General features: G+C 39.1%; 2 protein-coding genes across 2 annotated transcripts in view; one reads left to right on the top strand and one right to left on the bottom strand.

Moving 5' to 3' along the window:
- The first annotated feature begins 1,048 nt into the window (after positions 1-1,048).
- LOC149010030 (uncharacterized) lies at positions 1,049-9,326 on the top strand. Its single transcript, XM_089161552.1, has 7 exons — positions 1,049-1,176; positions 1,422-1,907; positions 5,079-5,131; positions 5,343-5,407; positions 5,520-5,598; positions 7,862-8,170; positions 8,346-9,326. Exons 2-7 carry the CDS (start codon positions 1,468-1,470, stop codon positions 8,498-8,500), a joined length of 1,101 nt encoding a protein of 366 aa, XP_089017678.1. The 5' UTR covers positions 1,049-1,176; positions 1,422-1,467; the 3' UTR covers positions 8,501-9,326.
- An 86-nt stretch (positions 9,327-9,412) lies between these two features.
- The window catches only part of LOC149010029 (Ubiquitin-associated (UBA) protein), a 31,553-nt gene continuing 20,100 nt past the window's right edge, over positions 9,413-20,865 (bottom strand). The window contains exon 8 of the mRNA XM_089161553.1: positions 9,413-10,171. Coding sequence (XP_089017679.1) covers positions 10,001-10,171 — 171 coding nt within the window. The 3' untranslated portion in view covers positions 9,413-10,000. The remainder of the gene's footprint in view (positions 10,172-20,865) is intronic.

The following is a 20,865-nucleotide window of genomic DNA, read 5'->3' as shown; positions in this document are numbered from 1 at the left end:
ACCCACGATCAAATAGGTTGTTTACTTTTGATTGAAGCATCATGTAGGATCACTAATTAACACATTCAACGATCACTCAGTCCTCTATCGTAAATATAGTTATATTGGATTCATTTCAATGTTATATCATACCTCACATCCAGTGCGGTCCTCTTTATTTATAATTTTTAGTCAAATCTACATATCATGCATTGACAAATAAAGAAATGATATGGCTCACAAGGAGTGATTCAATTATCAAAACAAAATAGCAGTCCCCACTAGAGGTAGCTAAGAGGGCGGCATAACTCTGTGATGAATTCAAGACAACTAACAACTAAGGTTAATAGTGACGCATTGTTCAACCCATAACAAAATGTATTGAGCTTGGGCTATTTGATCTATAAGTAGATTGGGAACCTGACTAAAACAGTGTCCAAAGTAACATCCTTTGAGTGTGCAATTGTTGGAGAAGTCCTGACATTACGTGCTACAATGTTAAAGATGCTTGGTGAATATATTGATCAGACCATCTTTGAATTGGATTGCGTGGAGCTCATAAGGATGCTTCAACAGCCCTTTATGACCCCTACACTGGATTTAGATCCAATAGTAGATGATATTAGGCGGTTAAAATCCTATCATTGGATTGTAAGTTTATTGTTATTCCTAGATCTTGCAATGTTATTGTTCATGTCCTAGGAAGGAAGGCCTAGTCAATTGTGCTTGACTGATTGGACTTGTTCCACTCCTTAGTTGGCAGCACTTTGCTCTATTGCCTTGGTTTTGCCGCATTCGCCTCCAATAAAGGAATTTTCTAAAAATAAAAAATAAAAAAATTTATTCTCTTAAGAGAATTCCTTTTCCTTTTCTGCCATGTCATTAAGTACGAGCCAGAAACCCAACCAGTAGCGATCCAGCGTGTCGTACACGTGGTCTCCATCCACGCTGAATCTCTCAGATGTGCACTATCAACGGATAATAATATTAAAGTCACGGCTCCACACGATTCCTAACTTCAAATTGAAGGTAACAGCGGGGGGCCCAGATTTATCAGTGAAAACATTAATAGGGTACGTCACGCAAATTCGATCTCTGCTATTCACCATCTACTCTCTCGAGGGACTGGAGAAGATAAGCAGACGGAGAGAGAGAGAGAAAGAGCTCCGTAGTGTTACGAAGAAGATCATTTCTAAGGTTTGATTTCTTGTATTTGGGAAGAAAAAGCTCTAATATTTGATTCGTTACTGTGTTGTTTTCGATGGAAATTCTGAACTTTTCTCGCCTCTAGCGAAATTCTACATAGAATAAAAGCAATTCCTATTGTGAGATATCCTATTCTACTGCAACTTTTTGAATATTGTTATTAATGCGAGTGAGTTTATCTTGTAAAACCTTAGATCAAAGAATCTTGTTAGCTAAAAAGATATGTTTATTTCCAGGGGTTTTATTGTTTTTGGCGGGAAACAGATTGGGGATTCATCGGTCATGCCGTATCTTGTGCGCGATGGTTTGTTCATCGGCAACATCGGTGACGCTGCCGAGATTTTACAGAACGGGAGTACCGAAATAACGCATATATTGTCTCTTTTAAGCTCTGTTTCAATATCTTTCTTTACTGAATGGCGTTCTAGTATTTCTATCCCTGCGAAGGAAATCCGGAAGGTTTTTAATGGAGGACCTGGTAGCGGTTCAGGTTCTGAAGATGATGCCGTTGACAGTTCGAAGAAGGCGCTGGGACCAGATAAGCTGCTTTACTCTCTTGAGAATGCTGGGAAGGAATTGAAAATGGTGAGAATGGCGGTTCCTTTGAGAGATATGGAGAGTGAGAATTTATTGGATTACTTGGATGTGTGTTTGGATTACATTGATAAGAGTAGGAAAGAAGGATCAGTTTTGGTGCATTGCTTTGCAGGTGTTTCCAGAAGGTATTGATATCAAAATCTGGTGTTACATTCATTTCATTGTCCCCTACCGCTTGCTTTCCATCCATGGTTGCTTCTCTCTCTTTCTCGCTGTTGTTATCTTTCGCTTTTAAGTAGATATGCATCCTATGCTACTTGATCATAAATTAGAAGAATTTTTTTGGCTAGCGATAAAAAAATTGTGGAAAGCAATTCCAGTAGAAATGAACTAAGGGAAAATAGAGTGTCCTAATCATTGTCAACAAGAAACGAGATGGTAATGGACCCTGATTCCTTTAAAGGCACTCTTTGATTTTAAATGTAGGTTCCTGTCACTGGCAAATGAGATATAGAAGCAATAAGTTCCCCAGCCAGCAACGCATTAGACCACATGGGTCCTTGTAATCAGGCATACCAAATGTGAATAACTTTTGTGCGAGGGCAGCCCTTTGTAAATGCCCATTGCTGGCTTACTCCATGAAACAGGACCTGTGAAATGCTCTTTACTAGTCGACTGTAGAAGTCACTGTGAAGAACAATCTAATATATATATAAATAAGTTTCAAAAATACAGGTGAAGTCCTCAGATTTTGAGCAAACTCAGAAGATGTCTAGTAACAAGTACAGGGAAATGAAGGGTGAAATGAATTGAGAAAGGAAAAGTGAAACTTTATCATAATATTTAGGTAACTTAAGATCACCATATGTAGCAAATAAACTTTCTAAAGTTGATTTCTTATTTTCCTGTTCAAATCTGAACTAATATTATTGTAAAATAAGGCAAAATTTAGTTAGTATATGTTGTAAATTTTTGAGTTTGTTATGCAAATCGTTTCTTCAAATGATTGGAGAACCTTTGTTTTATAAATTTTTTATTTTTTATTTTTGAGTTCCGAGCCATTACTTTCCCTTCACTTTACTTCCAACCAGAAGGAGTACATGGTCTAAATGTTCTCTCTTATCCCTTACTAATTGTAATTGAGCACTTTAATCTATAATGTCCTTGGAGGTTTCAAAACCCCCTGTGACCAGGTTCATCCCAAGTCTTCTGCTGTTCTTTCATCAACCTATTCTTGCTTTGCAGAAAGTTTTCACAAGATCTGTCTTGAATTTGCAGATTGTGTAGGCCTGCATTTTGTTCCCTGAGTTTCTAAGCTAGCACTTTATTGTACATTTGTTTATAGAAGATACCGGATGCTTCCAAATTGATCTTCCATCTTAGATATCTATGTTCTAGGTTTAAGTTTTTCAATAAGTAAATTGCATTATTTACCAAATTAATCCAATTCCTTGATTTTTGTCGCAGAAGTGATTGTTATCAGGCAGAACCTTCTTATCTTTGTTCGATATCAGAGTTGGCCTAATTATATATTGACTTAGAAAAATTAGATCTTTTGCTAGGAGAAAGAAAACCTTATTATCCCAATAACTTTTGCTCTGTTCTGTCATCTGTTACTCCTGTTCTACCATTCAATTCTCCCTAGTAAACACCTTCTTTCTTACTATTTAAATCCACTGTCTTTTACTTTCATTTGTTTCTCTAATGCCTTGAACTTGGACTATTTAACTTCTCAATCCTGGTTCATCCATTTATGTTTTATAAGATTGAACTCTCTTAGGTTGCTTTCCTTTAATTTTCCACTATTAATGGTACCTCTACAGTCTTTTGCTCAAGGTGTTTAAGTGTCCTTTTGTATCCAATGCTACAAAACATTCCACATCTTCGAGGTACCAATGAATTTGGTAGTTATACAAGAAGAAACCTTTATCTTTTTTTATATATTCAATTGAATGCATTTGTCTCCTGGTATTTTGTTCTCCTCTCAATTCATGATATATTTTACATAGCATCTGTATTATGTTTTATGCTTCAAAACTATGTTTTGCATATATACTACACATTTTTATACAAGTATATATTGTATCTTGCACCTTCTCTGATATGATACAATATTTCATTTAAGAATCAGCCTTCCAGTACAATACTTGATACTGATACTTCAAACCTTGCCGTTACTATCTTGTCGCTCATTACCTCAACCTTTTTATCTCTGTTATGCTCATTTTATGCATGTCATGGGGATATGCTCAGCATTCTGCTCCACAAAGCATGAAATCTCTTATAGCCATCTGATTCAATATTCTCTCTAACTTAAAATCTTTTGTGTGAATCTCATGGGCATATGGTCCCGCTAAAATAATAAATATTGAAGTCCTTGCCTGGCAGAACATTAGCTGAAACAAATGAATAATATGAAAATGGCTAAATTGGTGCATAAATCTATAATATCTTTGTAGGAGGTTTCTTCCTTATTGTTTCATGCTGACACATAAAGAGCCCAGAATGATTTCTGATATCCTGTCCCAAATGCTCATAACATGGTTACTTTTGTCTTGGTTCACTTGGTTGTATATGCCAATATAGGAATTGGATACTGCAAATACAGACTTCTCTTTTTATCTTTCTTTTCTTGTTAGTTTTCTGGTTGTTAGATCAATAATTTAAATGCATGTAGGTTTTTTAGGAAGCGAATGAGGGGAATTTGTTATTCCTTTTTTTTTTCTTGGATAATTCATTTTTCCTGATCTCATCATACCATAGCTCAATTTCCTATAACCCAACATGAAGCTGGCAAGGGCCAAGACAGGTTGGTTTGGAAGGAGCAAGAGATGATGGGAAGAAAATTTAGATTAAAAAAAGTTAGATGATGGAAGCTATAAAAAGTCAACACCTATAATGAAGTTGTTTGGAGAAGGAGTTATGTTGTTATTGCCATTGTAAGAGTTCGTTGCTTTTGTTTTATTGATGGGGACATAATAGAGAAGCTGGATAAAGAAGAAAGGGAGAAGAAGGGAATTCTGAGAAGAATCAGACTTGAAGAAGGGGAAGAAGGAGAACACTCATATGAAGAAGAAGAGAAGTTATCAGCCATGTTATAGAATAACATATCTGATTAATTATTAGAAGTCTAGATCCATCTCTACTGTTTTCCCTTCTCCTGCTTTCCCACATGAAATTTCCATCTCTGAGAGCTTGGTTTCTGTTACTTTTTTTATTTTATTTTATTTTTATATCAATGTTGATGTTTGATGGCATGGAGTTTACAAGAATTGACATGCCTTTGTAGCATACAGTTTTCAGTTCTATATATTTCTCAGGGCTTACACCCTTCTTTGCTTGTTTTCTCATCGCAGTGCCGCTATCATTACAGCATACTTGATGAAAACTGAGCAACTATCACAAGAAGGTAATCAACAGATCCATTTTGAACAGTTTTTTTTGCAGTATTTCGATATTCTTTGCTGTATACATGCTTTCTACTTTTTGGGTTTTAATTTTTTGTTATTGGAAGTCTAACCCTTTGCATAGTGATTAAGTTGGAGGTTTCAACACCTAGATTTCTGTAGTGGTTTTCATTATTTTACTTTACGTTTGCCCTTTTTTCTACAATCGTGCAGATGCACTTGAATCTTTAAAGCAAAGTTGTGAGTTTGTTTGCCCCAATGATGGTTTTCTGGAGCAGGTGATAAGTGGGAGTGCTTTCCTGATTTTATAGTTTGCAAGGCAACACTGAAAGTGAATCCCCTTGTAACATTTTTTCTATGCTATACTGATTTGGCCCTTTCTAAATGCAGTTAAAAATGTTCGAAGAAATGGGTTTCAATGTTGATCCTACAAGCTCCATTTATAAACGATTTCGGTTGAAAGTATTGGGTAGGTATTATTTCTGAACTTTCACCCCACTCCCTCTCTTCTTTGCTTGTTTTCCCCCTTTGTTTTCATAGTGGTTAATTTTGAGGTCAAGATTGAGCTTTATGGTGAATTTCATGTTAGGTATACCCCAAATTCATTACACAAGAGACTACAAAATTGATATTGGCATCCTACCTCTATGTTCTTTGACCTTTGATGCCACAACTGTGAAACAATAATGTCTTTATTGTGAAAATAGCAAACTTGGTTGATGCTTAGTGTTGTGTCTAGAACTTCTCCGAGAGCCGGATATTTGGATGACCACTTGAAGACTTCTACAGCCGAATGGGAATAACTGAGATGCCTGCACTTACAAAGCAAACAAAAACAAGCCGACCAAGTCTTGGCCAGGGAATCGCCTCTGATGCCCAAGTTAGTCTAAGCAACAATAGAAGACCTTGAGAGAGTTCTCAAGGCATAGTGAATAATCGTAAAGTGAATCTCGTACCTTTCTCCTTATAGGATGAAGGTTTATATAGAGAATACCTGGAGGTGGCGTCTCCTTGTATTTCGCCTATTCTATTGAAGAGTGGTCAAGAGATCTAAGGAAGCACACTCCCTTCTTTGGCGGGCCTAATAGAGCCGTTATTCCTTATCCATCTCCCCAAGTCTCGGAATGAATATGTTGAGTAGTTATCTATTACTGACCTTTTTGACTTGGTCGTCTTCAACGTCACTCTTGGACTTAGTATTGAAGGTCTTCTTACCTTTCGTACTCTTCTCAAATATGGCTCCCGAGGGGATAATTCGCACCTACCCGAGTGGGTATGTGCTCTCTCTGAAAAGGGCTCTCTTGAGTCTCCCGAGGGAAGGGAACACACTTGCCCGAGTGGGGGTGTGTGTCCCTCCCGAGGGGGCTCTCTGAATCTCCCGTGGGAAGGGAACACACTTTCCCGAGTGGGGATGTGTGTCCCTCCCAAGGGGGCTCTCTGAACCTCTCGAGGGAGTGGAGCACATATACCCGAGTGTTTGTATGTCCTTCCCTAGGGGGTTCTCTGAATCTTCTAAGGGAAGGAGACACACCTACCCGAATGGGGGTGTGTGTCTCTCCCGAGGGGCCCCTCGGGCTATATGTTCTCCACAACACTTAGCATCACATGGTTATATCGTTTCTAGATTGCATTCCCCTTGGCCTATTGGTGAATGTCTTGGATTGCAAAGCAAATAAGCCATTGGAAAGAGCTGAGGGATTTGGTGGTGATTTGTTTTGGGAGAAAGTAGGTTGATGGCCAGGAAGGTAAATGGACTGATTCTTCAGTAAACAAAAAGATAACCAGGACTTCTTAATCTTTAGCATCCTTCGATTGGATGAGCAGTCATTTTACTCCCAACAGAGTCTTATCTTCTATTTTCGACCCAGGTTGCTTGGTGTTGAGGTTCTCTTTTGGCTGTGTTTTCACTCCTCAGGACAAATTTTTATGAGAGAAAAGTAGGATACCATGTAACGTCGTAGAATGGAGTGGTGGAAACCACCTAATTTGAGGTTTCATTTATATTTATGTCTACTTATTGCTATGCCATTATCATCCTTTGCCTGCTGTTCATATCGAAGCGGATTGCCTTGATGTGCTAAACCATTTTAGTGCCTTCTTTCTTGATCCTTCATGATCACCATGAGTCAAAGACCTGGAAAAAGAAGAGATGACCATGATGTCACAAACTTCAATCAGTTTGATTATTTCTTTAGAATTTTTTTTTTTCTTTTTATCTGAGAAACATATCCAGAACAAAAGGGAAAGTGGTCAGGATCAACAAGAACAAAGGATTTACAGGTGGACATCCACTGAGTGAAGATTCTATATAACTCAACAATTCTTGGTTGCTGCTTGAATGGTGCTTAAGCTGAAATAGACTTACATCAGTACTGAAGCCTAGTGTGTTTGGCATGAAAAAAATGCCATGGTGCATGGGTTGAAGCATTGCACGCCAACCAAAAAAGAAACCAGACATGTAGTTGGGTCTTTGTTAATTCTGACAAACTTGCACTACGATGCACTATTGTTCAGTTAAATGGGTAACATAGGGGCATTCCGGTTTCTAGGTTTGGATCTGGTTCTTCATATAACAATTCATTATTGCATTCGCTGCTACACCTTTTCTATTTGGTATTAGTGAGGCATCTTGTCATTTTGTATTGATCTATATACTTGCTCTACATTATTCATGACGACTATTCCATGTTTCTGTTTTGGAGTCTCAATGCTAGTATCAATGGCTATTACAGGTGATTTGTATAACCGCGGGGAGAAGATTGACAACTCCAAATTTGGGGCTGATCCTGGTTTGCCCGCAGAAGTTATCCCTTCAGTGGTAGCAGAATCTCCAAATGGGGAACTAAAATCTACTACAGCTTACCGCTGTAAAAAGTGCCGCAGAGTTGTTGCATTGGAAGATAATGTTGTTAGTCACATACCAGGGGAGGGCGAGACATCCTTTGAGTGGCAAAAGCGGAAAAGTGGAAATCCCTTTAACAAGTTTGATGAGCATGAATGCTCATCTGTCTTTGTAGAGCCTCTTCGGTGGATGACCACAGGTATCAGCTAACTAGTTGTGTCAAAAATTTCCATTTTTGGATTAATGTCCAACTGAATTAGTATGACTTATAGGCTGTCAGGTCCATATAGCTGCATATGTCGCATTTATTTTGCGCATGTGGAGGTTCTTGAATTCCTGAAATTCATTACACTTTCATTTCTTTCCTCATCTAGTTGAAGAAGGTGGGATGGAAGGCAAACTGTCATGTGCCCATTGTGATGCTCGATTGGGTTACTTCAACTGGTCAGGCATCCAGTGTAGTTGCGGCAGCTGGATTACTCCAGCCTTCCAGATTCACAAAAGCAGAGTAGACATCAGTACCGTGTAGTTCTCCATGTGGATATTATGGCTATGTGCTGCCATGGAGTAGCAAGGACAATCCTAATCCTAATCCAATTCCGCATACACAGATAATGAAAGGGGGTTAATGGAGCAATCAAATCAAATCAAATCCGGAGCATTTTCTGAAATAAAACCTGAACTTTGCAATATTCAGGAACAGCCGATGTGATGTTAAAGACACTGCTCAGCCATCATTTTATGACCTTGTATGACGGTTATATATATACGGATGGCTGCAGCTATAGCTACGGTTTGACTAGACATTTTCGTGGGAGATTGCAACTGAGGTATGGTTTTGGTGCTTAAATAACCAAATCGATTACCCGTTTTAGGTCTTTTGGCGTTTTAAAATTGGGATTCTGGTTACTGGAATGTATTGATGCGAGACAGACGTGAAGATAACTTCTTGATTCAGTGAGCCATGGCGCTTTTCTTTTCTCTGTGGCTTGTACTTGGGTAACTACAAAACTGTTAAAATAGTGTGAATATTTTTGCGTTTGAAGTACAAGTTGTGTTTTCTTTTTCCCGATAAAAGCTTAAGGTACAATATTGGCTTCATCCTGAATAGCTATTCTCTAAGTTTTCAAGCTTACGATCAGCCCGAGGATATCTGAAGGTGTGTTGTAGGATTCGTAAACATTGCATGTGCTGACAAAGGGGTTCAAGTATTACAAATATCTCTATTTGTTAGGTTCAAATCTAAATTGCATCTGAAGAGGAAGGGTTCAAATTTTGCAAAAGATTTTTCTGGTTCAAAAGATTTGGCCGGCAAATCAAATAAAAGGAAACCCTGGATCTCAAAGAAATTTGGGAGGTCTAAATGCACCTAAGATTTCTTGAGAGTTAGCAGTGGGGAGTTTCTTTAAATTTGATCGATTCTTGGTAGGCAACATACTCAAAAGAAGTCTTCATGTTCACATGATGGTCATCACTATAGATAGGATGTACAAATATTATAGCGGGATTCGAATTCGCATATGAAACATGTTGTAAGCTGTGTATGTCTTTTCTTGCCACTAATTTATATTATGTGAGGATGATGCAAGACACGAAATCATTTTGAATTAAATCTTTCTTTTTCCTTGTCAAATAATTTCAGAACCAGCGGATCTATTGGTGGACAACTGCACATCATTTTGGAGCCACAACTATACAAAGCTTTTGAATGCATTTGACTAGTGAGCAAAGCAATATACACTGTAAGCAAATTGTACCATAATCTGTGAGTTCCACTAGTGTATAATTAATAACCTCGAAACTAAGAGCTCAGGATTGGAGGAATTTGACACCAAAACAAGAAAATCAAAAAACAGATCCACGGGTAGGGTACCTTTGTCAGCTTCCTGACAAAATATTTGATCTGGTTTAAGCGCATGGTTAGTTTTCTCCACACTTGCCTCCTGGATGGATTGGTGGTCACTAATCTTTAGTCACTCATCAACTCAGCTTCCTTAGTTTGTTCAGTAGCAAAATTTCACTGCTTCAATCAATGGCCCTGTGCTTCGAGAAGGATGTTTGTTGCAACATTTATGTCATTTCTAGCCCTCATGAGAGCCTGTCTTGCTGCGTGTCTGTCAAACCCCATTGAGACAAGAGTAGTGATGGAATCCTCAGGCGGTTCCATAGTGGATGCAACAGGAGCAGAAGGGTAATTTCTCTGAAAGCGAGGAGGAAAAGCAGTAGTTACTATACAGGCAATCAGTACTGATATCAAGTAAAACAACGCTTGTGACATAACAACAACGAATAACATAAGAAAGCAGTGTAGGTCTGCACCTTGATTTCTAATATGCGATATCTACAAAATAATGAAATCCATGAAAAAGAATGAAAAGCCAGTAACTACCAGAAAGATTTCTGATTTTGAATTGCAAGGAATAAGCATATGACTAGTGCTTTTCTTTCATTTTTCCTTGCTGTGGTAAAATTTATGTAAGGTGAGAACACAGGCAAGATGTTAGGAAGAAGCCTACTGTGATGTCATTGCAACATGGTGAGCAAAAGATGGGTGGGGAAATTTACCCAGTCCATTTCCTTGTCAGAAATAAACCATCATTTCCTTATAGATGTATGACATGTGTCCCAACATCACATCAAATGGTTGAAATCCATTTATAAGTCACATCAAAGACTTGTGATTAAATTAAAAAAAAAAATTGATATGACTTGTAAATGGACCTCAACCTTTGATGTGATGTTGTGACATATGTCACACATCTACAAAGAAATGGATAGTCCATTTCCTTGTAGAAATGGACAGGATATTAGTCCATCCTATAAGGTTGAGAACAAGATCACCAACTAATAGGGGCACAAGGAGGGTATGGGGATGGGGATAGCACAGCACACAATAACTCACAGCAAGTAACAATATAATCAACATGCAAAGTAACCAAATAGCTCATGGAGAAAAATCAAATTTCAAGTATGCTGAACCCACACAATTGGGTAAGGGGAATTGAGGCATTGGATTCAAAGTAATCAAGAATTATAGCAGCAGGTCACAAATATCAATACTTCATTCAATTTGAGATAAAATGGTTAAAGAATCAACACTAAGAACCTAATCCCAAAACCCAAACGAACACTAGTCAGGCATAAATAGGACTAACAAGTAATGAAACCAATAGCTCAAATAAAGCAGTAGAAACAAGATAGGATGTAACTCTAGGAGGAGAAAGAAAACGGAGGGCAGCAAGGCAATAACAGAAAAAAGGAGAGAAATATGCTGTGGATAGTAAAGAGGCACTATTGCACGGAGGGGAACCAAGAACAACAGATCTGCCACAGGGTTATTGGGGAAGAAGATATCTACAAAGGAGTAAGGAAGGTAGCAGAACTTCAGGAAAGAAAAAATAACAGTAGGAATTTCTGCCATGGGGTTATTGGAGGAGAAAAGAAAACACAAAATTTAAAGAGGAAGGAGATTCCGGCAAAAATAATTACCAGACTGGGAAGAGGAAACTTTGTGGTACAAAATAAAGGTAAAAAAAAGAGATGATCCACAAGGAAGAGAGAGAAAGAAGACTGGCGGAACTCCAAAGAGGGGCTGCCGTTGGTTTGATCCTTCTTTACACCCCCCCGCCCAAAAAAATAATCCTTACTCTCTTGATGCTCATAATAGAAAGAAAAAAAAAAAAAAAACTGTTAAAGACAAAATTACCCTTAATGAAAAATTAGATAATATCCCATAAACACACGTGTAACCACAAGATGTCTTCAAAATCCGGTGCTGGACCACATTAAAAGGTGGATATCTATGCCTCTGTGGGGGGGGGGGGGGGTTAATGACCCCATCAACCCTCCCCACCCTTGATGAATTCACCTCTAGTGACTAGCTGCTGGAACTCCTAAAGTGTGATCCAAGAATTGTTGCTCACCATCTGATCAGAAACTCCTCTTGCCCTCCATCGGTGGTAGGTATAGCTCTCTCACCAAGTACATCCTCAATCTCCTCATGTATGGGTGGTAAGCTAGGGTAATAGAGTGGAGGGTGTAATAAGGATTGAAGGACTGCTGGTCAATGTCAAAAGATGAGTCTCCCAGTGAAGGTGGGTAGGGTGAAGGGGGAGTATACTGATCCTGGTAACGCAAAAGGTCCTCAACATTGAAGATGTTACTTATCCCCATATCGGATGGTAAACCAATCACATAAGTAATGGTGGTGATCTTCTTAATCACTCTGAATGGGCCTACCCCCACGAGCATAAAGCTTGCTTTTTCCTCTCACAAACCTCACTGGGTGGGTCTGAACCATAATCATGTCATCTTCGAAGTCGTGTAGCCTTCAGTGAACATTTGCACGAGACTTATATTGTTCATTGTTGGAGTCAATTTACTTACGTATTTATGCATGTAAGCGTTGTGCAAAAGACTTGGCGGCCTCTAGAACTGACCAGGGCAGGTGTGAGATCTATGGAGGCTTTAGGCTGGAAACCTACGCAAATCTCTAAAGGAGACAGTCCGGTGGACCGATTCTTGGACATACGACAGACAAACTCAGCATCGGACATAATACAATCCCTTGTTGGCGAGAGCCTAGGTATCTGAGATCATATTCTGTCCCGTGTTCAGTTTTCCTATAACATGTCTAAGAATCGGTCCACTGGTTATCCTTTCAAGATTTGCTCAGGTGCGCAACCTAAGGCTCTGATAGAATTCACACCTGCCTTGGTTAGTTCTAGACTTGGCGAATCAGCCAAGTTTTTTGCACAATGCTTACATGCAGAGATACACCAATGAATTGATTCTAGTAACAAACAATATAAGTCTCGTGCAGATTTCCACCGAAGGCTACATGAATTCAAAAAAGATATGGTTGTGGTTCAAATCCACCCAATGAGGTTTTTGAGAGGAAAAGCGAGCAAGCTTCATATTCATGGGGCAGGATCATTTAGACGATGAAGAAGATCAGTGCCAGTAAATATGTGATTGATTTACCATCTGATATGGGGATAAATAACATCGTTGACGTTTAGGACCTTGTTCCTCACCATGATCAGCACACTCCCCCTTCACCCTACCCACCTACATTTGGAGACTCCTCTTTTGACATTGACCAACAAAGCCCTTTAGTCCATATTACACCATCCCTGTTACCCAAGTTTACCACCATACCTAAGGAGATTGAAGACGTACTTGGTTATATCTACCACCCATGAAGGGCAGCATGAGTTTCTGATTAAATGGTGCAGATGACTGACGAGCAACTGTTCTTGGATCACACTAGAGGAGTTCCAGCAGCTAGACCTTGACTTCTTCGAGTACTATCAGAGTTTTCATCACCAAAGGTGAATTCTTCGAGGGCAAGAAGGATTGATGGGGCCATCACATCCCCCCCCCCCATTGTTCATCACTACCTACACGACCACCTAGGAACCTTTCAATTTAGTTTAGCAGGGATTATGAAGACATCTAGTGGTTGCGCAAGTGTAGAGGGTCACTTGGACACTTCTTCTTTTTTACATCTGTTTTATGCTTTTGAGTTTATTTAAGTGTAGGGGTAATCTTGGGATATTATCTAATTTTTCATTAAGGATAAATTTGTCTATATTATCTAATTTTTCATTAAGGATAATTTTGTCTTAGGGTTTCTTTCTTTTATTATTTAACACAATGGGACATCAAGAGAACATAACAAATGAGATATGATTTTAGTGTATGTTTTTTAGCTTATATGGCCATTCGTAACATAAAAAAGTAACTTCTTGCAGTTGAAAAAAGGATTTTGAGATGGATGAGTGCCAAGCAATGGAAAGCCACAGGTCTCATGGAGACATACTTGTTAGATTATGGGATCTATCTCTTCAATTTCTCCTCTTTAGACTGTCAAGCCTGTGCCTTAGAAGAATTGCCTTGGTCTGTCGGCAAGGCCTAAGTCTTCAACAAGCCTTGGTTTCTGTTGGATTCTATTAGGAGTCTAATAAGAGTTTGTATAGGAGTTAAATTAGAGTTTGCATTCTTGTAAACTTCTATTCCTTGTAATAGTCTACTTTCCACTTAATTATAAATAGAGGGCTTGAGATCATGGATCAATAAGCCATTCTACTACAATCGTTTCTTTCAACATGGCATCAGAGCCTAAATACGATTAGGGAAGTGAGAGAAAAAGGAAAAAAAAGAAATCCATCGCCCTTTCTTTCTGGCTGCCTTGAAATCCAGAGTGTCAAAATCCATCGAAATCCAGCCTCGATTAAGACCTTTTTTCTCTGCAAAACCCATCGCAGATTTTCTCCAATTGTTGCAGAATTTTTCTACAACAGTCGCAGGAATTTGCAACCGTCTTGGTCGCCAACTGAAACAGAAAACAGAGGAAAGAAGAAGAGAAGAAGAAATCAGCAACCTCCGTTGCTTCGCAAACGCAACAGCCTTCCACTGCTCCTGCAACTTTTTTTCTCTCTGATTCTTCATCTTAAGCCTGTGATTGAGGATCGATTCTTCATCTGAGATTTTTCAAGGGCTGTTCTTCATCGCAGAATACAACCAGTTCTGGCCCATCGCTTGTTTGAATCGCAGCATATCGATCGTCTAATCACACCCAAATCGCAGAATATCGATCGTAATCACAGTGAGTTTTTTCTGGTTTTTTTCTCTTCTGAAACTCTTCGTCTCCGTCAAATTTTTTCATCTGATTCTTTCTTTCGAACCTTGAATCAAGTCCTAACTTGTATCAAATCAAGCCCCAACTTGTATCGAATCATACCTAGTTTCTTTTCTCCCTTAGCTACCATTCTATTTGCCCAGAAAAAAAGAAAAAAAAGGAAGAAACAGAATACGATGGTTGAGGGACTTCTTTGGTAAATTTACTTTTTCCTAGGGACCTACATGCAAATTCCCATATTTTTAGGGGTTTAGTTATAATTTTATAAATTTACAGGGGCTTATTTGTAATTTTTCATATCTTTAGGGACCTGTTTGTGATTTCATGTCTTCAGGGACCTGTTTGTGATTTTCCATAACTTTAGAATCAGGATCAGGAATCAGAATAAAAAACAGGAATCAGAAAAAGAAAAAAAAAATAGAATTGGCTCATATCATATCATTACCTAGACTTGTCATTACTTAGACTTGTTTGGGTTGTTCGGCTATTGCATTCTGCGACGTTTCAGTTACTTCGAAAGGGTGAAGACTGAAGAACTGCAGATAATTTTGCCAACATGACAACTATTGATGATACTACTGCTCCCATTGGATCCGAATATTTTTCCACTTTTCATTCTCTTTCGGTAAGATTTGACGGCACAAATTACTTGATCTGGTGTCGATCTGCTTACCTGACTATTGCTGGAAGAGAACTAGTTGGATATATTACGGGCACCACTATCAAACCCACTACCGCGGTGTTTTTCCAGGATAAATGGATATCAAATGACTCTTATTATGTCATTCCTTTTGAATTCCATGCATCCAAATTTTGCCCGGGGTTACCTATTACTTGATACTGCAGCCCAAATCTGGAAGGCTACTACTGAAACATATGGACAGTTGGGGAATGATGCACAGGTTTATGAGCTACGAAAGAAACTTCATGAGACTACCCAAAAGGAACTAACTGTGGCCCACTATTATGCTGAGTTGCAATCTCTTTGGCAAGAGTTGGATCATTATGGGGATTATCACCCCACTAATCCAGATGATGTGGCGACATATAAGAAGTACATTGATAAGATTCGAGTATATGACTTCTTGGCAGGTTTGAACGTGGAGTACGATCAGATCAGAGTGCAAGTCTTAAGTCGTTCTCCCTTTCCTACAGTAGAACAGTCTTATGCTCTTGTTCAGTGTGATGAAAGTTGTCGATTAGTCATGCTTCATACTCCTATTATGGAGAAATCAGCTTTACAGTTTGTTCGCACTAAATCTGATCCGGCTAAGGAGATTGTCAAGTGTGAGCACTGTCACAAACCATATTATACCAAGGAAAATTGTTGGAAACTGCATGGGAAGCCTGCTATTTTGAGCAAAAACGAGCACAAAGAAAGGGAAAACCAAAGGCTAATCTTTCTGAGACAGTTTCCACCACACCCTCTGCAGACGTTGGTTTTTCACAGGAGGAGTTCGCTACTCTACGACGTATTCTGCAGTCTTCTACTGCTGGTACAGCCTCAACCACTGCTTCCTCTACTACCCCTACCAACTCGTACCTTGCTGCTTCAGGATCTGGTCACGGGGAAGGAGATTGGTCGTGGTAAATGGTCTTTATTTGCTCGAGCCAATTGGAGGATCTACTTCTGCTTTGACTACATCTTCTAATCCGGTCCATTCGGTAATATCAGACCTTCATCAATGACACCGTAGGCTCGGTCATCCACCTTTCAAATTTTGTCATTTTCTTTAGATTTGTTCATTGTGCTTTCTTTTCATTTGGGTTAGAATAGTTTTTTTCCATGGTAATGATTTTTTTCTTACCCTGACTTCTATCCATACCTTTTCATTATACTTTTATCTTACCATTACAATTTCTTCCTTTCCTTTGTTATTGTTTTCCCACGTGTAAAGCTACACGTGAGGGGGAGATTGAAGATGTCTACAATTCAATGCCTTTCATGTAGACTTCCTTATGTGGAATTTGATCTTTGTTACCTTTGAAAGTTTGTCCCTTACCTTCGCAATCTTCCACTCCTTTGAAAGTTTGTCTCTTACCTTCGCAATCTTCTACTTTGGAGATCTAACATTGCTATAGAGCTATCTTTTTTACTATGCAGAACTTGATCTCTGTTTACCCTGGAGATTTGCCCCTTAACTTGACATCTTCCCTTCGGAGATCTAACCTTGCAAAAGATTTGTCGTTTGACCTTTGCAGAACTTGATCTCTATTACCTTTGGAAATTGTCACTTATCTTGACAAATTTTCCCCTACCTTTGGAGATTGTCCCTCGGCAAACTTTCCCTTTAAAGATCTAACATTGCTACAAATCAAAAGTTTCACTTTGGCTGTTTTACCCTAGCAATTGTTACCCCAAAAATATATTTTCCCTCAGATTTGCGCAGAAATTTAGTCTTCTCAACATTTGAAGATTCTACCTTTTTTCTTGGGCGTTCTTCCTTGGAGACATAAAGTTGCAGTAAAGATGAGGACAAAGCAAATGGAAGTCTATAAGGCAGACGTAATCTATAAGTTTGAAGATCAAATTGCAAATGTTTACCGGGACAGATGTTTTATACTTTTTTGGTCAAGTTGGGCATGTGTGATATCCATGCCTCGACTTGAGGGGGAGTGTTGGATTCTATTAGGAGTCTAATAAGAGTTTGTATAGGAGTTAAATTAGAGTTTGCATTCTTGTAAACTTCTATTCCTTGTAATAGTCTACTTTCCACTTAATTATAAATAGATGGCTTGAGATCATGGATCAATAAGCCATTCTACTACAATCGTTTCTTTCAACAGTTTCCATCCTCACCTCTCCGCAGGGCCGACTTCAAAACCATACCCCTATGGATTAGTCTCCCTGGCCTCCCTCTTGAATTTTGGAACAACGATTGCCTCAGCCGAATTGGCTCTGCAATCGACAAACCACTGCGTACAGATGCTAAAACCCTTTCGATGGAAAAGCTCTCCTATGTGCGCCTGTGTGTGGATGTCTCTATTGCAAACCCTCTCCCGTCAACTATCACCATTTCTGATGATTATGGTCTGAAGTATGAACAACTAATCGTGCACGATTGGGTTCCTCTTCGCTGTGCTCTGTGTTCATCTTTTGGTCATGAAGAAAAATCTTGCTCCTCTCCAGATCTCGCTTGCCCTTGTAATACCCTCTTGCCACCATGTCCTGAAGAACGTATGACTGCTGTTGATGGCCTTACTGAGGATCGATTATTTTTTTCTGCTGCTCAGATCGACGGTGTTCCTCGATGTACAATTGACGCCCTGAAAAAATCACAGTTTCCGACCAAGATTCTGTAGTTGTTAGCCCATCTGCCTCTTCTCCGATGCTTGCAAAACCTCCGGCAATCGTAAATGCCTACCATTGAAGAAGAAGCAAGCGAAAAATCTGCTGCCGGTGATGAGTGACTCTTCTCCCGAGATTCAGATCTGTACCTGCTACAATAGTCTGAACATTGTAGACTATGTAGCCACGCTGAAGGCTACCTCTGCAACTCAAAGACTAATGAAAGCTTCACCTGATTCATCTGAAACAGGTATAGTACCTCAGAACTTAGACGATCAAGTTACCGATAGCCTATTAGTGCCTTCTTCCTCCGCAAACACCACCTTGGTTCACGCTAAAACCACAATGCAAAATACTGTTGTTTCTCTCCTATATCCTAAAGATACAGCTACCCTCTCTCATCCCCCTTGTTTACCAACCCTTAAACTCAATCTGATTCCCTCGATGGCAGCCCACCGCAAACCCCAGCCCAAGCCCATATCCCGTCTCTTCTTCCATTTTGGGCCCTTTACTTGGTTATTACCCCAAGCCAAACCAGTTCGGCCACTTACCCTCTTCAAAACTTGGACCCCTAACTAACCCATCTCACAACACCTCTTCTTACACATTAGAAGCTCAGCCCACAGCCCACAGCCCAAACCCAACTTAAACTTCCCCAACTCCATTAGCCCTCTTTCTCATGCTTTAACCCACCATTAAAACCCCCCCAACCCAACACCCACCCCCTATCATCCAAGAGTACCCGTATCACTCTCTCTCCCCTGAATCTCTCTCTCTCTGCCCACCCCCCTCAAACTGCTAACTCTTCCAGAACCTGTTTCCCCTTCCTCTAGCTCAACCATTGACCCTAACCTTTTTTAAACCCCTTCCTCTATATCAATACCGAATATATCATGGTTCAGCAATTCCTCTCTCTCCCCCTCCCTCCATACATGCTTCATAGACTCTAGTTTGCTTCCTTTTTTGGATTTGTCCAAACTCAGTCAAGTTGTTAGTATGACATCAAACTTCCTTTTCTAAATATAGGGTTTGTACCTTTGAATGAAGTTAGATAGCCTTCATTTCTTTAATTTCATGCTAAAATTTTTGAAGACCTACAGAAGTAATGGTATTCTGTAAGAATACCCAAATTTTTTTTCATAAATCCAGATATCGAGACATGCCATGATGGGCTTAAGTGCACCTTTTCAAAGCCCAACCAACCAGGCAATAAAGCAAACTAACATCTTTTCCCTCTTCCAATTTTACTATTTCTGCCCTTCACCCCTCCAACAATTGGAGCACAATTTCCCAATTCAACCAAATGGGGCCTTTAACTGTTGTTTGACCTGTTCCAAAACCACCATGCAACTAGGTTTTCCTTCTAGTTAAGCGAAATTTTGATGGCATAAGATATTCTCCCATCAAAGCCCTAACTCTGCGCTAGATTCAATTCTAATTATTTTTTTCTTTTTGCCTCTGTAATAGTTCTGATCACCGTTCTTAATTATTGACCAATTTCAGATCCTCATTCCAAAATGGTCTATAACTGCAATTTGAACCTAAATTTTTTTGTTATATCTAATGGATTCCTTGGTTTGGGCCAAAGAAGCAATGGCACCTGATGATGCAAACACAAATTTTAGGGTTAGCTTCCAGGATCTCATAGGAACCAACACACAATTAGGTTTTGTTGATGCTTTGGCTAAGGGTTTTAAGGCCTATATGGCTGCTGGGTATGGTAATTCAGACCTGAATATTATAAGAATTCAAAATTCAAACTTGAGTTTCAAATCCTAATGTCACAGGGATTAGGTCAGGACTAGGGTTTGGGGAATCGAACTACTGTCTCGTAGTCCAGATCTGTGATTGATACTGTTCTGCAATTTTGAAATTAATTTCAGAAGGTAGGGACTGATTTTTAGGTATTTATGAAATCTGGAATAATTCTGCAAAATTCTGCAACTTTCTTGGAGAAGATGAAGTGCAGAAAATATCAAAACTCAAGAAAGAAGGCTGGTTTGGGAAAATAGAGATTACATCTTGGTTTTATAGAGTTTTGTGACACTAATGGGGGTTGAATGGGTTAGAATTGAGTAAAGAATAGGGAGTCCTATTTGGGTTAGGATCTGAAAACGTGGGAAGAAGAAGGAGAAAGGGAATGGTGTCTGCAGGGCTAGGGCAAGAGGGGGAAGGGTTAGGGAAGGTTGTGGATAAGAGAGTGAAGACTGGGATGGAGTGCTTCTTTAACTTACCTGAATGCTTAAAGATGCTTGATTACTTGAATTAATGCTGCTGGAATGCTTTGAAGAAGATGAACTTGCTGCTGGAGTTTCTAAACTTGAGAGTTACCCTCCAGCACAGGCCATAAGGGTTTACTTCCCCACGGCCCAAGCCTTTGTTTAACTCAAATCAACCAATCTACTTTATTCAGAATTAAAGAAGCTATTTATAGCCTGAGTACAAGACATTATGACTCAATTTGTGATTCCTTAACTGACAAGGATCCCACTATTGAATCAACTCTTGAACTTGAACTCTTAAGTATAATAAGGAATTAGACTTGGGGTGGGTTTCGTTGATAGTTTAGGATACCACCACCTTACATGGACTCTTACTTTAATAAAACACTTGCTGATTTAAGCAAACAGGGACTCAATTAACAAACTTGGACCAAGTCAACTCAGTTAACTAATTACCACCAAGGAAGAAATTTCGACCGGGTTTCGATCTAGTTTTCATATGGACTCAAAATGATTTGGATTCTTGTATACTACCTATTTCAAGCATAATAAACACAATGGAACTAGTATTTTGTAAAAACAAAACTATTGAAAATTTATCATTCAAGTATTTACTGTTCGAAGCAAACATGGAACTCAATTGTTTGGTAGAATGGTTACATATACAACAAGTCAACAAAATAAAATGACCGGTCATAGTGATGTGTCTCAAATATCTAATGCTAAAGCCTATATAACAT

This window comes from Hakea prostrata, chromosome 7 (genome assembly GCF_041222555.1).
Source record: "Hakea prostrata isolate BN-2017 chromosome 7, UWA_Hpros_2, whole genome shotgun sequence".
Taxonomy (NCBI): Eukaryota; Viridiplantae; Streptophyta; class Magnoliopsida; order Proteales; family Proteaceae; genus Hakea; species Hakea prostrata.
This window is presented reverse-complemented; position numbering and strand designations above follow the sequence as displayed.

Bases quoted from the DNA above. Each gene is read 5' to 3' on its own strand.
- LOC149010030 (XM_089161552.1), top strand. From the start codon at position 1,468: ATGCCGTATCTTGTGCGCGATGGTTTGTTCATCGGCAACATCGGTGAC. The intron at 5,408-5,519 runs GTGATAAGTGGG...TTCTAAATGCAG, and splicing joins ATGATGGTTTTCTGGAGCAG to TTAAAAATGTTCGAAGAAAT. The intron at 8,171-8,345 runs GTATCAGCTAAC...TTCCTCATCTAG, and splicing joins TCTTCGGTGGATGACCACAG to TTGAAGAAGGTGGGATGGAA.